Here is a 20,588-nt window from a genome sequence, read left to right as displayed (position 1 = left end):
GAAACCTCTTTTCATACAGTAAAGAGTACATACATTAATCTAGCATAATGTGTGTACATGTCAATATATATTTGATTTACACCTGTGGTAAGCACTAATGTATAAAAAAAAGTTGGTGATTTCGACACTAGTTATTTTCTATCTCTGTCATAGACAAGTCAATTATATGGAGTAACACAATGATTGAGCATTTGTTGTATAAAATTGTTTTCCTTGTAGGTCGTTGTAAGAAGGACAACATACCTGTCATTTGGCACAATGAATGATTAGTAAAAACTTGTAGTTTTGTAATTTTATCAGGCTTTGTTTCATATTTATTTCCCTAACATAATTTATGGTAATTTTTAACAGGTAATTTCCATTGTGCTAGCAGAGATTTAGTTAACTGTTCAAATGCCCAACTTTTGTGTGTCATTAACATCAGCAAGAATCACTTTCTCATATATTCCCTTTTACTTTCTCATACTTTCCCTGTCACTTTATCATACTTTCCCAGTCACTGTCACTCTCTCATACTTTCCCTGTCACTTTATCATACTTTCCCTATCACTCTCTTATACTTTCCCTATCACTCTATCATACTTTCCCTGTCACTCTATCATCCTTTCCCTGTCACTTTATCATACTTTCCCAGTCACTCTCTCATACTTTCCCTATCACTCTCTCATACTTTCCCTGTCACTTTATCATACTTTCCCAGTCACTGTCACTCTCTCATACTTTCCCTGTCACTTTATCATACTTTCCCTATCACTCTCTTATACTTTCCCTATCACTCTATCATACTTTCCCTGTCACTCTATCATCCTTTCCCTGTCACTTTATCATACTTTCCCTATCACTCTCTTATACTTTCCCTGTCACTTTATCATACTTTCCCAGTCACTGTCACTCTCTCATACTTTCCCTGTCACTTTCTCATACTTTCCCTGTCACTCTCTCATACCTTCCCTATCACTCTCTCATACTTTCCATGTCACTCTATCATACTTTCCCTATCATTCTATCATACTTTCCCTGCCACTCTATCATCCTTTCCCTGTCACTTTATCATACTTTCCCAGTCACTGTCACTCTCTCATACTTTCCCTGTCACTTTATCATCCTTTCCCTGTCACTTTATCATTCATTACCTGTCACTTTATCATACTTTCCCAGTCACTGTCACTCTCTCATACTTTCCCTGTCACTTTCTCATACTTTCCCTGTCACTGTCACTCTCTCATACTTTCCCTGCCACTTTATCATACTTTCCCAGTCACTGTCACTCTCTCATACTTTCCCTGTCACTTTCTCATACTTTCCCTGTCACTCTCTCATACCTTCCCTATCACTCTCTCATACTTTCCATGTCACTCTATCATACTTTCCCTATCATTCTATCATACTTTCCCTGCCACTCTATCATCCTTTCCCTGTCACTTTATCATACTTTCCCAGTCACTGTCACTCTCTCATACTTTCCCTGTCACTTTATCATCCTTTCCCTGTCACTCTCTTATACTTTCCCTGTCACTTTATCATACTTTCCCTATCACTCTCTTATACTTTCCCTGTCACTTTATCATACTTTCCCAGTCACTGTCACTCTCTCATACTTTCCCTGTCACTTTCTCATACTTTCCCTGTCACTCTCTCATACCTTCCCTATCACTCTCTCATACTTTCCATGTCACTCTATCATACTTTCCCTATCATTCTATCATACTTTCCCTGCCACTCTATCATCCTTTCCCTGTCACTTTATCATACTTTCCCAGTCACTGTCACTCTCTCATACTTTCCCTGTCACTTTATCATCCTTTCCCTGTCACTTTATCATTCATTACCTGTCACTTTATCATACTTTCCCAGTCACTGTCACTCTCTCATACTTTCCCTGTCACTTTATCATACTTTCCCAGTCACTGTCACTCTCTCATACTTTCCCTGTCACTTTATCATACTTTCCCTGTCACTTTATCATCCTTTCCCTGCCACTTTATCATACTTTCCCAGTCACTGTCACTCTCTCATACTTTCCCTGTCACTTTATCATATTTTCACTGCCACACTCTCATACATTCCCAGTCACTGTCTTACTTTCACTGTCACTTTATCATACTTTCTCTGTCACTCTATCATATTTTCACTGTCACTCTCTCATACATTCACTGTCACTCTCTCATACATTCCCTGTCACTGTCTTACTTTCCCTGTCACTCTATCATACTTTCCCTATCACTCTCTCATACTTTCGCAGCCACTCTATCATACTTTCCCTGTCTCTTTATCATAATTTCCCCTTCACTATCTCATACTTTCCCTGTAAATGTCTTACTTTCATTGTCACTTTATCATACTTTCCCCGTCACTCTATCAGTGAGTGAGTGAGTATGGTTTTACGCCGCTTTTAGCAATATTCCAGCAATATCAGCACGGGGACACCAGAAATGGGCTTCACACATTGTACCCATGTTGGGAATCGAACCCGGTTCTTCGATGTGACGAGCTAACATTTTAACCACTAGGCTACCCGACCGCCCCGTCACTCTATCATATTTTCACTGTCACTCTCTCATACTTTCCCTGTCACTCTCTAATACTTTCCCTGTCACTTTATCATACTTTCCCCTTCACTCTCTCATACTTTCCCTGTCACTTTATCATACTTTCCCTGTCACTTTATCATACTTTCCCTGTCACTCTATCATATTTTCACTGTCACTCTTTCATACTTTCCCTGTCACTGTCTTACTTTCCCTGTCACTTTATCATACTTTCCCCTTCACTCTATCATATTTTCACTCACTCTCTCATACTTTCCCTGTCACTTTCTCATACTTTCCCTGTCACTTTATCATACTTTCCCTGTAACTCTATCATATTTTCACTGTCACTCTCTCATACTTACCCTGTCACTCTGTCTTACTTTCACTGTCACTTTATCATACTTTCCCCATCTATCATAATTTCACTGTCACTTCCCCCACTTTCCCTGTTACTCTATCATATTTTCCCTGCCATTCGACTACTATCCATACATTTTATCATACTTTCACAAACACTCTCATAATTTCCCCCACACCTTGTAGTGATGTAAATGTATAATTGAACAAGACTTGAATCGGGTGACTTGTGTATAACACTCATTTTAAAACTATTAAAGTTATTTCTCAACATGTCAACTTAATGTGCGATGAAATCCCAGTCATGACTAATGATGTAGATATTTACCACTTTGGTTGGCTGTGTTGTATAACGCCGCACACGGCAATATTCCAGCTGTATGATGGTGGTCTGTAAATATTTGAGTCTGGACCAGACAATCTAGTGACTGATATTGTGAACAACGATCTACGCCGTCGGGGTACGATGGCATGCCATCAACTGAGTCACCAAGACTGACCACCCGATCAGTTCGGTCACACCTTACAACCAGCGCAGATTGCTGGGCACCAATTCTGACCCTGAATCCCCATGGGGGTCAACATTGGTAAAGGCTAATGCATGAGTCTAGTCAAGTCTGTACAGCGAGGTGTGGTGCTGAGGAAGTTTCACTTCATGTAGTGGGAGTGTTTGGTTCATCACCTCGTTGAACAGCTACAATATTTATGCTTTATCATGGGATGAAGTCCTGTAGTTATGCAGGCCTTAGACATTTACCACTTCGGTGGAACACATAAGCATGGGTATGGTGCCAAAAAGTGAGAAACCCTTGCCACCTCATTCAGACTGGACCACCCTTGCCTCTTATTTAGATGGCTGGCCCAACACTGTCCCCTCATTTAGATGACTGGCCCACCCTTGTCCCTCATTTAGATGACTGGCCCATCCTTGCCTCTTATTTAGATGGCTGGCCCATCATTGTCCCTCATTTAGATGACTTGTCCACCCTTGTCCCCTCATTTAGATGACTTGTCCACCCTTGTCCTCTCATTTAGATGACTTGTACACCCTTGCCTCTTATTTAGATGACTGGCCACCCTTGTCCCTCGTTTAGATGACTGGCCCATCATTGTCCCTCATTTAGATGACTGGCCCACCCTTGTCCCCTCATTTAGATGACTTGTCCACCCTTGCCTCTTATTTAGATGACTGGCCACCCTTGCCTCCTCATTTAGATGACTTGTCCACCCTTGTCCCCTCATTTAGATGACTTGTCCACCCTTGTCCCCTCATTTAGATGACTGGGCCATCCTTGCCTCTTATTTAGATGACTTGTACACCCTTGCCTCTTATTTAGATGACTGGCCACCCTTGCCTCCTCATTTAGATGACTTTTCAACCCTTGTCCCCTCATTTAGATGACTTGTCCACCCTTGTCCTCTCATTTAGATGACTGGGCCACCCTTGCCGCTTATTTAGATGACTGGCCACCCTTGCCTCCTCATTTAGATGACTTGTCCACCCTTGTCCCCTCATTTAGATGACTTGTCCACCCTTGTCCCCTCATTTAGATGACTGGCCACCCTTGTCCCCTCATTTAGATGACTGGGCCACCCTTGCCTCTTATTTAGATGACTGGCCACCCTTGTCCCCTCATTTAGATGACTGGCCCATCCTTGCCTCTTATTTAGATGACTGGCCCATCCTTGCCTCTTATTTAGATGGCTGGCCCATCATTGTCCCTCATTTAGATGACTTGTCCACCCTTGTCCCCTCATTTAGATGACTTGTCCACCCTTGTCCTCTCATTTAGATGACTTGTACACCCTTGCCTCTTATTTAGATGACTGGCCACCCTTGTCCCTCGTTTAGATGACTGGCCCATCATTGTCCCTCATTTAGATGACTGGCCCACCCTTGTCCCCTCATTTAGATGACTTGTCCACCCTTGCCTCTTATTTAGATGACTGGCCACCCTTGCCTCCTCATTTAGATGACTTGTCCACCCTTGTCCCCTCATTTAGATGACTTGTCCACCCTTGTCCCCTCATTTAGATGACTGGGCCATCCTTGCCTCTTATTTAGATGACTTGTACACCCTTGCCTCTTATTTAGATGACTGGCCACCCTTGCCTCCTCATTTAGATGACTTTTCAACCCTTGTCCCCTCATTTAGATGACTTGTCCACCCTTGTCCTCTCATTTAGATGACTGGGCCACCCTTGCCGCTTATTTAGATGACTGGCCACCCTTGCCTCCTCATTTAGATGACTTGTCCACCCTTGTCCCCTCATTTAGATGACTTGTCCACCCTTGTCCCCTCATTTAGATGACTGGCCACCCTTGTCCCCTCATTTAGATGACTGGGCCACCCTTGCCTCTTATTTAGATGACTGGCCACCCTTGTCCCCTCATTTAGATGACTGGCCCATCCTTGCCTCTTATTTAGATGACTGGCCCATCCTTGCCTCTTATTAAGATGACTGGCCCATCCTTGCCTCTTATTTAGATGGCTGGCCCACCATTGTCCCTCATTTAGATGACTTGTCCACCCTTGTCCCCTCATTTAGATGACTTGTCCACCCTTGTCCCCTCATTTAGATGACTTGTCCACCCTTGTCCTCTCATTTAGATGACTTGTCCACCCTTGTCCCCTCATTTAGATGACTGGGCCACCCTTGCCCCCTCATTTAGATGACTTGTACACCCTTGTCCCCCTGTTTAGATGACTGGGCCACCCTTGTCCCCTCATTTAGATGACTTGTACACCCTTGTCCCTCATTTAGATGACTTGTACACCCTTGTCCCCTCGTTTAGATGACTGGGCCACCATTGTCCCTCATTTAGATGACTTGTACACCCTTTTCCCCTCGTTTAGATGACTGGCCTACCCTTGTCCCTCATTTAGATGACTGGGCCACCCTTGTCCCCTCATTTAGATGACTTGTCCACCCTTGTCCCTCATTTAGATGACTGGGCCACCCTTGTCCCCTCGTTTAGATGACTGGGCCACCATTGTCCCTCATTTAGATGACTTGGCCACCCTTGTCCCCTCATTTAGATGACTTGTACACCCTTGTCCCCTCATTTAAATGACTTGTACACCCTTGTCCCCTCGTTTAGATGACTGGCCTACCCTTGTCCCTCATTTAGATGACTGGGCCACCCTTGTCCCCTCATTTAGATGACTTGTCCACCCTTGTCCCTCATTTAGATGACTGGGCCACCCTTGTCCCCTCGTTTAGATGACTGGGCCACCATTGTCCCTCATTTAGATGACTGGGCCACCCTTGTCCCCTCATTTAGATGACTGGGCCACCCTTGTCTCCTCATTTAGATGACTGGGCCACCCTTCTTTTTTGTACATATCAATCTAGCAGTGAATGCTTTAGCTGATTAATACATTTAGGCCTATAAGGAAGAGAATTTATGAATTTATGTATTTATCCCAACATGATACAGATATAACATCAAGGACAATATTCCAGGAACAGCAGCTGCATCTGACACAACACAAGTGATGGATATGAGGCATATATTTATTAAGGCAAAGGTCGGACATTGTGTCCACAGAAGACATACAGCTTTGACCATTGTGAGGAACAGTTGCATAGCTTCAGGACAAGTTGCTGTTGACAAGATAGGAGTAACGGTAGCACTAAGCAATGGTGATGACATGTCAATAATAAAAAGAATGATGGTATCGGTGGACAGGCTTCATGACAAATGACAGATACAATGTATGTATTTCCACTGGCCTGATCACAGAAGTGACAGTAAGCACTGTTAGAAGTTAACATGAAGCATCATTAGCCCTGTGGAACATATGGATGTTAGAGACCTTTCTCAGATGAATATCGGACAAAACAGACGTGGATCCAGGATTTTGAAAAAGAATTGGGTGCACACTTGACCCAAGTGAACAAAAATACCATGATAGGCTGGTATGTTAGGGGTGGAGATTTTTACATCCCCTGTACCCTTCTGGATCCAACAGCAAAACCATTACTACTGGAATAGCAAGTTGATAGATAGCAAGATGAATTTTCTGACAAACTGACAAGTACTCGCATTCATCGTGTGTGCTGAATTCAAGCCACTTTCATAACGTCGAAAAGTCACACACATGTAAAAATTTCAAATATCCATCAAATAAAGTGACCTCTTACAATCCACTAGATGTTGAAAATGTTCTCTTGGCAAGCTTGGCTAGCGTTAATCTAACTTTGTGCTACTGATGCAGGGAGTTATCATCCACTGGCAGTGACTGGCTCATGTCATGCGCACTTATTGTAGTTGAGAGTCACATACACTGTAGCTTGAGAGAATCCACTAGACTCAGCATCAGATCTCAAATGTCCTGTCAAAATAAGTATAGTATCTCAGTCCCCGTTTACAGATGACAAGAGAGACACTCAAAGAAGGAAATGTGTATTGCACTCATAAACATTAGGACATGTCCTTTACCATGGTTACATCCATAACAACGCCACTATCGATCACACAGGCACATTGTTCCCGACAAAAAGGGACAGTGATGCACCAGCAGCCATATTCAAGGTGTCCTGTCAACTTATCCAAATACAGCTTAAAATTTGGGGGGTTCACATGACTTTCAACGAATAGGTTGGAATTTGAATATTGAAATCAAAATTGAATTTAATAAACTTACATTGGTAGAACCGAGAATCAAGATTTAAAACTAAGAATCAGAAAGTTGTTATATTTTCGTAAGATAGGTCACATGCAGGCTATTGTTTCAACTTCATGCACGTGGTTGTCATTGTAAACATAACAAGTTTGGTCTCATACTGCCTTTACCAATATTCCAGCAATATTACGACAGGAACACCCGAATTGGACCATACTCTGGGGAATCAAAACCCGGGCCTACGACATGAAGAGCGAACACATTCACCACTTAACACACACCCAATAGATATTATGAAATGACCCCACCTACATCCTTGGTGCATCACTGGTTTGACGTGGACAGCTGATTATCGTGACTCCCATAGCAAGTGCAGGCTGCAAGTGAACAGGTATATTTTGCCTCACCATATGTAAAGCATTCTACAAGCACCCAACTGCCACGAAATAACTGAATGAACACACATTTTCCGAGATAAAAAGCATATATATATGTATATAGTACAAATGTTGCAGGTAAAGAAAACAGAATTATCAAAACCTATCTCAGATGTGTACAGCATGTAACAGCTTGAAACAATGAAAAATGCCCATGGTAAGAAAAAGAATTCAAAGCATTATAAGTCGAGCACTGCCAAATACTTGCACTTGTAAAATGTCTAAAAATCATCAGTTAGATAGGACTTAGTGTTCCCGTACAAAACAGGTCAAAATTGGACCAGCTGAACAGACAGTTGATATGCTATTGACATTCAGTTGTACTCGGAATCTAATCCAAAAAATACAATTTACCAATGAAACCAACACGGAAAGAAAGCTGTTAAAAATAGTGCAATGTTTATCAACACGATCAACATCTAACATTTTGCACAATTACTTACTCTCAACAAATTCTGGCATACTGTATTTAAATAAAAATATGTAGCAAAATATTTTGATGTTAAATCATTCTGAAAGACTGTACTGTCAAGGGAAATGTACATCAAAATTGAAATATGTATATGCTACAGGCTGACAGCCAGCAGTGTCCCTGGATTCGGAGTTGTTGGTTGTGTCACAATCATGATGGACTGAGTATCGGATGCTGTGAGCTACGGAAGTATAAACGCTTCGAAATAATACTTCACTTTTGAAAAAAACATACATATTACTTTTATACCTTGAAACTTCATCATGAAAGTTCACCAACGGGAATGACAAAGATCCATGATTAAAAATGTGGTTACCGTGGTTACATGAATATGTACTTTAGCTTAAAACATAGATATGTGGTCATTATGGGACTAAGCAAAGTTCGTATCGCAGTCAATAAAGGGACTCTTGAGATCGTAGATTCAGACAGGAGGACATTCAAACATCGATTCAATGTACCAGGCTGTTAATGTTATAGGTGCTTGCCAGGTCAGGAAACCAAGAAACTGCTTTCTGAATGACAAATTATTACCTTATATTCAGATTTTACTTATTCGTTGTGTCAAATTCCACATTTATCACCATGCAGTGTTTGACAAAGCCATAGAACAGCTTCCCATAGAGTCCCCTTAATGGCCGCCAGATGACTATTGTCACAGTATGCATACATCATTATGTAGACATGCAATATGTAGAACATAGTGTCTCAATAACCAGCAGCATCAAACAGACAGAACTAAAATATGTAACAGGGCTTAAAGAATATAAAACTGTACATTTCATACACAGTAGCTTCATTGATAGCTCAGTTTTCCCAGTCCTTCTTTATTTCCATTCCGAACTGCCACTCCAAGTAATTGTTCTTATCGTCATCTGTGAATTGACTTTTGATGGTGTACGTCCCTCGAGCCAGCATTCCTGAGGGGACATCTTCCAAGGATGTTGTGTAGCAGTTGAGGTCCTTCTTAGGACCGTAGCTGCCGACCATCATCTTCATGTTCTCGACTGGAAGAAGAGGGGATGGAGACGATAAGTATGGCATCTTCAAACTTACAGAACAAAACTGTTCATAGACGTTGATAAATTTTTAATGCTACAGTCGGAAATGTTGTAGCTGTACAATGGCAACCCGAACATGAGGATTGATCAACTATTTCAAATCTATAACCATGCTAACACTGCTAGTCATCAGACAAAGAAAATCAATTCTAGTAGAGCATTCCCCAAACTAAAAGCCCTGGTGAGTCTTGGTTAGAATAGATCCCCAACAACCTATGCTAGTTGTAAGAGGCAACTAAATAGTCTGCAACCTTAGCCACTAGTCCAAAGCCTGAGACTGGTAAAATTCTGTTCAGCCTTGTAAGCTCAGCTAATAATGGTTCAAATGATAACACTAAAATGAACCAAAAAAGATGTGAAGAGACGAATTCGGGCTAGAATGAAATGTTTTTAGCACAGACTGCTAAATGGAGCTGATGGTCACACTCAGTGACTTGGTTGATTGCATGTCCTCTGATTATTTACACGCACCGCGACCCGTGAAGATCCAGGGTAGAAAAGGTCTTCAGCAACCCATGCTTGCCAAAAAAAAAGCGACTATGCTTGTCATAAGAGGCAACTAATGGGACCAGATAATCAGGCTCCCTGACTTGGTTGATGCATGTCATCGTATTCCAATTGTGTGGATGGATGCTCTTGACGTCAATCACTGGATTGTCTGGTCGAGACTCGATTATTTACAGACCGCCGTAATATAGCCCAAATATTGCGGAGTGTAGCGTAAACAACAAACAAACAAAACAAAACATGCATCGCTGTTATATATAGCTGAAATGATGCTGAGTGGAGCATTAAATAACAAACATTAAAAAAGCACAAACCATACTCACCCTTTATTCCTTTCCTGACGATTTTCTGTTTATACACCAGGCCGCTGACAATTTCTCTTTGCACAAAAAAGTAGATTTTTATCTTATATTGTGTTCCTTCTTTTACAATAAATGTTCTCAGCTTGGACAGGTCACCTGTGAACAAACAACAATACCATCATACAATAATGGTATTTGGATACAAGAAAATAGTATGGGCAGAGATGTCAGACATTAGATGTCATGCTTTCACAACAACAAAAACAACTGGCTCATTTTGCTGGAAGGATGTCAAAAAAATAAAATCACTTGTAATAGCTGTATTTGTCAACATGGTCAAATATTATCAAACTGAATCATATTATACAATGACAACACATAACCAACTCTTAACTCGAAATCAGACTCCCATCTCCACACACATCAAATGGGATTCAAGGCTGTTTGACAACATTGTTTTGTTTGATTATCTCATGCCTAAATACCAAGAACGACTTAATTTTTATTTTTCCGGTCATGTTGCCAAATATGACAAAAACTCAAATACATGTTTTTAAAGTGTTTCAGAATATAAATACAATAAGCCACTAAGAAAACACACAATGATAAGGATAATAACTTCTGGTTTATTGCACATAGCGATGTTTCAATTTTGAATCTTACACAGCTTGATAACAGTGTAAGAATCTGCATCAAAACATTGCAATATGTAATAAAGCAGAAGTTGTTATCCATAAGTTGCATGTTCTGCAGCTAACTCACCAACTTCTACAATGCACATCAAACAGTTACAATATGCCACGTTGCACATTTTCAAATTTGTCGAAGAGAGCAAAAGTAATCATCACGAACATGCTCATTAAAAATCCTGAACATTTCTGGGCCATAAATCCTGCATAAAGCCAATAATATGTAGGTAGAACATAAAAAAAAATCAACTTTTGTCACATAAGTAAGAAAGAGGTTTCCTACCTGAGAGATCCATCTCTATTTCTGGCCGGCCCTCTGAGCAGAAAGCCAGTTTTTCTACAATAACATTGCGGGGATCATCAGGCCCTGAAAGCAATGTGAAAACAAACATGACAAGAAAACAGCAATATCACTATCTCCTGCCATCGGGCACATTAGATTTTGAGGTGTTTACCAATGTTACCTCAATGCTTATTTTCTAAAAGTATGCACTGCAAACAGGATGCACAAAATCTAAAGCATGGAGAAGGGAAGGTAAATACAGAAAAAATTGATAATTATGGCATCAGTTCTTTAACTCATCTTGACAATTATGTCACAGATCAGCAAGCAAATTGGCTATAGCTGTGCATACACAAAATCTAAAAACATGTAGCAAGGGAAGTAACTCTGGAAAACAATAATTTATGGCACCAGTTTTCAAACTCAGTCTTGATAAGTATCTTTTAAATATGTTTCATTCATGCAACTTCAGTAGTTTCTGAGAAAACTTGTCCCCATTTCACACATGTATGCACAAATAAAAGTATGAAGCAATGGAGCACTGATGAAATGTATGCATGTTCGCGTTCCCTTTGTGATCAAATCGTATAGTACCAACTCTCAATGATGGTTCTTCCCCAAACTGCCACCTCGCACTAACCATATCCACACCCTTGTTCCTTTTCTCCATGCTTCGACCAGACTAATGTTTGTGCTTGTATTTTGGATTCTTTGGACCAAATTGGTTGGCGGGAAAAGAACTACCTTGAATATGATAAACATTTCCTAACATATGGGGTAACCAAAACCAACTTCTGCATCTCCAGGAAGCAAACCTTCTTGAAGCCATAAATCCGACCGAGCAGGGCATGTGGCCAGGACAATCAATGAGAAATCCCCAATTGTGTCCGGAGGCTTCATTTCAGCTATTTTTTTAAGCAGTGTTAAGTTGCCAGTTGTTCTGTTTTCATGTTGTTTGAAAGTTTTTGCTCAAGCACTTTGTCAAAAATGAGAAACCCAACAACAAATTCACAAACCTCAACCAGCTTCAACTGGACACCATATTCAGTTACTCACAAATGTACATGCGGCAATAATCAAAAAGTGATTTCATTTGCAGCAGCCGTCCAATGAAATTATTTACATTTCTGCTTATGGCAAGTGATAATGGTAGGAGAGTTGCTTCCCTTCAACTAGTCATGCAGCAATTTAAATTTAAAAAAAATAAAATTACATTGTCATTTCTTTTATATAATTATATTTTCTTCAAATCAGGGAAGTCGGTCAGATCCATAATACAAGAACAAAACTTATTCTGGCAAAAATAGATACTGTACTATGCTAATCAACAAACCCACCTACAATATCAATAAACTGTGTTATAGACAATGATCATTTCCCAGATGAGCTTCAATTCTGTTATTCCACCCAGCTCTTTCATTGGCTTCCTCCTTTGGTACTAATCTAACTTCTCGTAAATATATTCTGCCTGTATTTAATCAACATGTACTAGTTCAGTCACGGTTGTGATGAAGGTGCAAAAACTGATTTTCTTCACCTGTTTCAATCTACCCTGTTACACTATTTAGTATTCTCGGACCATGATCAGATCCTATTTCCTTCCAGATTACACAACTGAAATTAGAGGTAAAGTAGACATACTTGGTGGATCAGAGACTTCCCCTAGCAAGGTCTTCTTGTACTTCTGTAAGCTCTCATCATCCTCATCCAACTTCTGGATCTCAGTCAGAGTCTTCTGTGCAGGTGGCCTGTAGTTAGGATTGTCCGTGTCATCATCACCAACTTCTTGAATGGGATCTTCATTTTGTTCTGCCATTTTCCTGAAGAAACATGGACAATATGAGGGCACTAGCCAATTTGTTTAATGTCAAAACTAGTTCACATGCTTGAACATGAGTCTCTGTGCGTGCGTGTCCTTATATGTTATCACTATTCAGCATTGATTCAGGACAGTTAATGTTCAGGGTTATATGCATCACTGAATATCACAACTGAATACACTGCTCTATTTTCAATCTTTCATGAATAGTATGTAGTTGCTACTTCAGCGTTTGATCGTTCTTGCTGTAAAAGTATAAAACCGCTCATATATAAAGGACATGGCTTATTGTGTGTCATCAAACGCTGAGTGAGTGGACAGTTGCTCACAATATCAATTCTGGTTTGCCTTTTCAAGTCCGCTGTCACATACTGTATTCGACGTAATAAGCGCCTAGGGCGCTCTCAAAATTGGAACGAGGGGGCTCTTATTAGAATATTTATTTAGTGAAAACAGAGTTAAAAGATAAATTTCGTGTTTTATGCTGACAGCCTGAAATGTTTATGTACGACCGATATATTTTTCCAGAATTTAATTGCCCATAATTAAGTGTGCATATATCACATGAGTGCGTATTATAAGCGAATGAATAAGTCTTGGGTACATTGATCAATAGGAAGGGGTGCTAATTAGGATTGTTCATGGGCCAATATATTAGCAAATATTGCCGTGGGCGCTTATTAGAGCGGGGCGCTTATTACGTCGAATACGGTAACTGGAATATAGCTGAGTATGACGATAAACATATATTCAAGATGTTCAAAGTCTGTTGAAATTTTTTGGTGTTCAGAAAACAAAGGAACAGTTACAGTGTTATCAACTGAAATAAGACACTGCTGACAAAGTAAGTGCCAGACAGACCTACAGCACTGGAATAATTGGTATTAAATTGAAGGTTATGGAAAGATGCAAGGTATCAAATCAAATCTATTCCTAATGTTAAATACACAATGTTTTGTCAGGTCAAAATACCATTTCAATCTTTTGTGTTAATTCAACATGTTAAAATTTTACTTAAACGTGTTAAGGGCAAAATGCAATGAGCAATGTGGCTTTGGCTGAAACAGGTTTGACCAATTTTATTTTTTTAAGCACTAGGCTTGATGAACATGAAGTATCCAATTAGAATTCAAAGATCATTGATAGTTGCCACTAAACAAATGTTCAAATTTGAAACAGAGATTTTGATAATGAAACATTTGCAACAAATCACACAGGTATTTGAAAGCCAAAAATCAAAGCAGATTCTAAAGTTAACCAGATTGTAACTATATCCTATATCATGTCAATCCAACTATAAGGACATACATGCATAGGATTTTTGTTATTTGATATGGTATTGTGATAGAAAGGTAACACTATCATATGTCTTCTAGTAAACATACATTGACCATGGAAAAAAAGTTTCCCATTAGCAATTCATTATTAAAATGAGTGATGGTAACATTTTTTATTACCTTTCCATAGCCATTTCAGGGTTAGAAATTGGCACTAGTCCTATAGTCCTTAACAAACTTCCCAATAGTTAAGGTATCATAAGGACTAAAAGAAAATTGCCATTTTTAAGGGTTTTGCTACATGTTATCATTATAAGGACTAGTGGTCTAAAACTGTTAGTTTCTAACGCTGCCTTTGTGACAATATTCAGTTTTAAACATGCAGAGCTTACATAGTATTGTGGTGCATCTCGATTGTAGAACTTTCATTGCCTAAGCATTCTGTTTGTAACCATTCATAAATAAATAGAACTGTTTGTTTATTGTCCTGTCACTTTTGGCTCCACAAGTCCTTGTTAGAAATTGGCACTCGTCCTGTAGTCCTTGCCAAACTGCCCAATAGTTAAAGTATCTTGAGGACTAGTAGACATTTGCCATTTTAAGGGTTTTGCGCTATGTTATCATTAAAAGGTCCAGTGGACTAAAACTATTAGTTTCTATCACTGCAACCACTTTCAGTTTGTCAGCGAATATAACATCTTGTTTCATGTATACATTCAATCAATGAAACACATTTCTGTAGACAGACAGAACAAATCCTTTCAAAATGTGTGTGTGTGTGTGCGTATCTTGTCTTGTGCTGAAGTGTCCAAAGTTACACAACAATGTATACAATAGGTTTTGTTGATTACAACATGCACCCCTTGTATTATTCAGGTAGTAAAGATGTCTAAACAAATGATTTACACCTCCCTGGCCTGCACATGACTTAAAACTCTTTACAGGTGAGGTGAAATTGGGTTTAACGTTGCGTCCAAGATTATTGCACTTATATAGCGACGTGCATGCAAGTGTGTGTGTTTGTGTGACTGCTTGTACTAGACCGAACTGAAGCCGATTTATAGTGCTAGCCCACTGAGATACCATGCCGCAGTTTAACATGAATACCCCATTCAGACACAGTATACTGACTCCGAGCCGACCAGTCCTTGCTTTAACCCCTTAATGCTGAGCGCCAGACAGGGTAACAACAAGTAGCATTTTTTAACGTCTTTTGGTTTGACATGGCCGGGGATCGAACCCTCGACCTTCCGCTCTCCGGGCGGACGCTTTACCACTAGACCATGGAGGCGGTCCAAAGCTCTTTACAGCAATACCCTAGGTTCTATGACTAAAGCACTAGATATCAGACAGCGAATGTGACATCCACTGGACAGAACTTATTAGCTGTTATTTGCTCAGTTAAAGACAGCTGCAAGTGTTAAGGGATGACAAACATTTAATTATTTTAGAATTGATTTTCAAGGAATATATGCCATAAAACATGTTAAAGTATGTGGGTTATTATTTCATAATTGATATAATCATGTTATAATCAGGTAATCAAACCATATGATCGATATCACTGAAAACATCTCTTTGAGCATGCTTAGCATAAAAGCATCAGGGACTTACCTAGGATTCTAAAGGAAGTGCCCTGGGCAGGAACATTTGGATTAATTCATCATTTTGTACAAACTCGTTCCTAACATTGCATTAAGCGTATTAATGTCAAACTAACATTAAAGCCTCTTTATCTTTAGTGATATATGAATTAGCACTTAAAAGCCGTAACATTAGATATAACTATATCAACATGAAGTGGAATTTAATTATTTCATTTGGGGAATTTTGACTGATATTTGCTGCAGACTTGGGGCTGAAAATAGGTCTCTGAGCAGGTCTAGATAAATCCCTGTGCACGATTTGAAGCTCTGCAATATCATGTTCAACATGGGCAAATGTGTGAGACTATAGTGAGTGAGTGAGTATGGTTTAACGCCGCCTATAGCAATATTCCAGCAATAGCACACAGCTGGGGACACCAGAAATGGGCTTCACACATTGTACCCATGTTGGGAATTGAACCCAGGTCTAGGTTGTGACGAGTGAACGCTTTAACCACTAAGCTACTTGACCACCCTTTGTGAGACTATAAATGTATGGCAGGGACAGACACAGCCACAAGTCTGAGACAACTCATCACAACTGACAAGTTAAAATCTAGACCAAGCTGGAGCAGTTGTTTACTCCAAAGGCTACTTTACACTAAATAAGCTGCAGGCTAGTGATATGATGAATGGTGTCTGTGCTTCTGCATAGACACGCTTTATTCAACTGATTATTTGGGGAGTGCATATGAACCTGATAAATTTCTTATTTGAAGTTAATGATCTTTCGGATACTTAGCACACAATACTTAGAAGCCTGAATCAAATGCCTTGTTGAAACTGATGAACTATTTCAGTTAATACTATGGTTAAGTTGTGCAAAGTATGAGCCTTATTTATATTAATGAGTTATACTTCATGTACTTGGTCATGTATTGGTTTCCTGGTAAGATGTTTATCCTTTACCAAGTTTAGCCTGAATCAAATGCCCTGTTGAAACTGATGAACTATTTCAGTTAATACTATGGTTAAGCTGTGAGTGAGTGAGTATGGTTGTTGCCGCTTTTAGCAATATCACGACGGGGGACACCAGAAATGGGCTTCATGCATTGTACCCATGTCGGGAATCAAACCCGGGTCTTCGGCGTGATGAGCGAACCCTTTAACCACTAGGCTACCCGACCGCCCCGGTTAAGCTGTGCCAAGTATGAGCCTAATTTATATTAATGAGTTATACTTCATGTACTTGGTCATGTATTGGTTTCCTGGTAAGATGTTTATCCTTTACCATGTTCAGCCTGAATCAAATGCCTTGTTAAAACTGATGAACTATTTCAGTTAATACTATGGTTAAGCTGTGCCAAGTATGAGCCTAATATTTATTAATGAGTTATACTTCATGTACTTGGTCATGTATTGGTTCCCTGGTTAGATGTTTATCCTTTACCAAGTTTAGCCTGAATCAAATGCCCTGTTGAAACTGATGAACTATTTCAGTTAATACTATGGTTAAGCTGTGAGTGAGTGAGTATCGTTTTTGCCGCTTTTAGCAATATCACGACGACGGACACCAGAAATGGGCTTCATGCATTGTACCCATGTCGGGAATCAAACCCGGGTCTTCGGCTTGATGAGCGAACCCTTTAACCACTAGGCTACCCGACCGCCCCGGTTAAGCTGTGCCAAGTATGAGCCTAATTTATATTAATGAGTTATACTTCATGTACTTGGTCATGTATTGGTTTCCTGGTAAGATGTTTATCCTTTACCATGTTTAGCCTGAATCAAATGCCTTGTTAAAACTGATGAACTATTTCAGTTAATACTATGGTTAAGCTGTGCCAAGTATGAGCCTAATATTTATTAATGAGTTATACTTCATGTACTTGGTCATGTATTGGTTCCCTGGTTAGATGTTCATCCTTTACCATGTTTAGCCTGAATCAAATGCCTTGTTGAAACTGATGAACTATTTCAGTTAATACTATGGTTAAGCTGTGCCAAGTATGAGCCTGATATTTATTAATGAGTTATACTTCATGTACTTGGTCATGTATTGGTTTCCTGGTAAGATGTTCATCCTTTACCATGTTTACTTCCTCATCTACTCCACAAGGAAGACAAGTGACAATCTATCAACAGAGATTACAACCATTAATCATCTCTTTGTTACAGTATTTGGCAATATTGCAATGGTATGCTCGACAGGGGAAGAATTTGCTTTTTGATGGATAGGGAAAACAAATTGTCATTTGATCAGGTTGATGGCATAGGTTAAACTTTAAAAATGAAATGACAGGAGTTTGTTGATGTATACTGCTCCAAAGGAGCCAAAGAAACCTGATTCTTTCATATTACTCTTGTAATTTGTCATGAAAGTCAAGGGGTTCTTGTCAATGACTCATAAGCTCATTGTCAAAAGTTCAGGATTTAGGAAGTCATCCTTTAAGAGCAACCCTCAATGGCCTTAAATTCAAACTCAGTAAGTAGCACAATCAGCAATGTCATTGACAATTATTGATTGCATAGTTTAACAGAAAACAGGCAAAGAAGCAGAAGGCGATCCTTATTACTGACAGGTCATATTAAAAGTATCATACGAGATGCATCTGCTAGCCTGCAGGGTAACCTGACAAAATTCATAAAAGCTATGTGGTAGTTCATCATTATGTCATAAGGTGATCACTATCAACTTATTACCAGGTTTTATATACCATGTTAGTTTGATAAGACTATTTTTTGTAAATAGGGCAATGAAACAGAAAAGATGACTGCTTGCATTTTTGTATGGCTAATGTGATTAAACCTCGAAATTGATATCAAATCAATTCACAACCATAGAAAATTGGACATCAACATAAAAAAGTTTTGGGAAAAAGTCCCATAATGGATTGCTGTAACCTCATCAGTGACATCCATCGAACAACCTTTCATGAACTTTGACCAATGAAATGACGAACAAGAAGTCGACATTTGCTCATCAGAAAGCAGCTTTCTCAAGCTATATGGCACGAGTTTCAAACTGATGATTTCCACTCCTGACTATGCTTTGAAAAATATCTGGATAAACTTCTTGATTCAAAATTTGAAAACTGAACAAAAGAACATTTGGGAATGTTGGCTGAGATTGCAAGGCAGTACTTTCCATGGGCTATGTAAAGTCTTTTCCATTCAAATGTTTATCCCATTGATGCAAGAGATAGATACTGATTTTGATGGAATCAGTCTTTCTGCGTGTAAATGTCATTCTGAGTTAACTTTTCTGAGGTTGCATGATTAGAAAACAAATTCCGATTGGAACTTTCCTGATTTGGTAAGAGAAGCTCTGATTGGTTGGATGAAAGGTCATTCTGATGTCTTCAGATCTTTCTTCAGCAGTAACATGAACTAAGATCTGATTTTAATGAGATTGACATTTTCAACAATAACATGGTATTTTTCATTAACTTTAGAAACTATAAATTACAGTTAGAAAGAAAGCATTTAATTCAAGATGTTGTGTTCAGGGAGAGCCCCCAAACACATAATTATTTTAGCAACACGACTAAAAATAGGTAACTTATAAACTGTTAAACTATAAACTCTTGAATGCATGCATCCTTACCAAAATTGTGGAAAGCATCCAGTTAAGTGCATTCTGCCTCAACATGATCAAAGGTACATATTATCAACGACTGTGATGAACTTGATGAGATTGAAAAGGTTTCGAGGGACATCACACATACCATTCATTCAAAACCTGCACAATTACCTTCCTTGGTTTTAGCGCTTAAAGGATAATCATACAAACTATTTAACTATTAAGGTTTAATAGTTTTGTAAGGATTGATTATAACACAACACACCATTGTGGACATATTGTTGTATACTCATAGCAAGACAAAATATATATAGATGAAACCTTTCATTATAAGTCTATATAATCACATGCTATGATAACAACTGATACCCATTAATGAGAAAATTATGTTTCACACTAAACATGCTAAATAATTTTAAATAACATTACAAGATAGTAACATGGTATGATAAACAACAAGTAAAGTTAATGTCTAACAGTCCACTTAAGAGAATATAAAATGAAGAAATAATCTTATCAACTTTATCTTGACGCCCAACCCAGACTTGAGCGTACGGACATGCCTCTTTAATTTGCATAAGTTATTTACAACACATATATCTGAAGGCAAAGGCCCAGTAACAAAATCATATAATGAACCCGTCACATGTAATAAGAAATGGTGTGCTACATACGTTACAAAAAAGCTACTCTAACCATTTATATTGTTATAATCTTAAGAATGTGCAAGTGTTCGTGCCAGTTGCAACTACTTCACTGACTCATACACTGTCGCCGGCTCATAAGATATGAGTAAGATCGCCATGAAATAATTATTTTTGTTCTAGAAATATTATCCAGTGATAACATGCTATGCATTTACACTGCATACATCAAAAAATGTTATGTAGTTATCATATTACACACGCGTTATATACCAAACTTACCCAAAGCTCACAAAGCAATGAACCGACACCTTCGATGAATGGCGGATAAAATCACTTCCGGTTAGAGCGGAGGGATACAGAATGTAGTCCACGCTGAGTTTTTTTAACAGAAAGGGGATGCTTTTGC

The 20,588-nt window shown here is 39.1% G+C and overlaps 1 protein-coding gene across 1 annotated transcript; it reads right to left on the bottom strand.

The window, feature by feature from the left end:
- Positions 1-6,393: 6,393 nt before the first annotated feature.
- LOC124141169 (rho GDP-dissociation inhibitor 1-like) lies at positions 6,394-20,572 on the bottom strand. The gene is made up of 5 exons (XM_046509088.2): positions 20,462-20,572; positions 12,912-13,090; positions 11,271-11,354; positions 10,320-10,454; positions 6,394-9,435 (listed from the first exon to the last, which is right to left on the bottom strand). The coding sequence occupies exons 2-5, from the start codon at positions 13,084-13,086 to the stop codon at positions 9,236-9,238; spliced, it is 594 nt and encodes a 197-aa protein (XP_046365044.1). The 5' UTR covers positions 13,087-13,090; positions 20,462-20,572; the 3' UTR covers positions 6,394-9,235.
- Between the last annotated feature and the right edge of the window lie 16 nt (positions 20,573-20,588).

The sequence above is a fragment of the Haliotis rufescens genome, unplaced genomic scaffold (genome assembly GCF_023055435.1).
Source record: "Haliotis rufescens isolate VD_foot unplaced genomic scaffold, xgHalRufe1.0.p SCAF_11, whole genome shotgun sequence".
NCBI lineage: Eukaryota > Metazoa > Mollusca > Gastropoda > Lepetellida > Haliotidae > Haliotis > Haliotis rufescens.
Note: the sequence above shows the minus strand (reverse complement) of the source record. Positions and strands in the feature narration are given on the sequence as shown.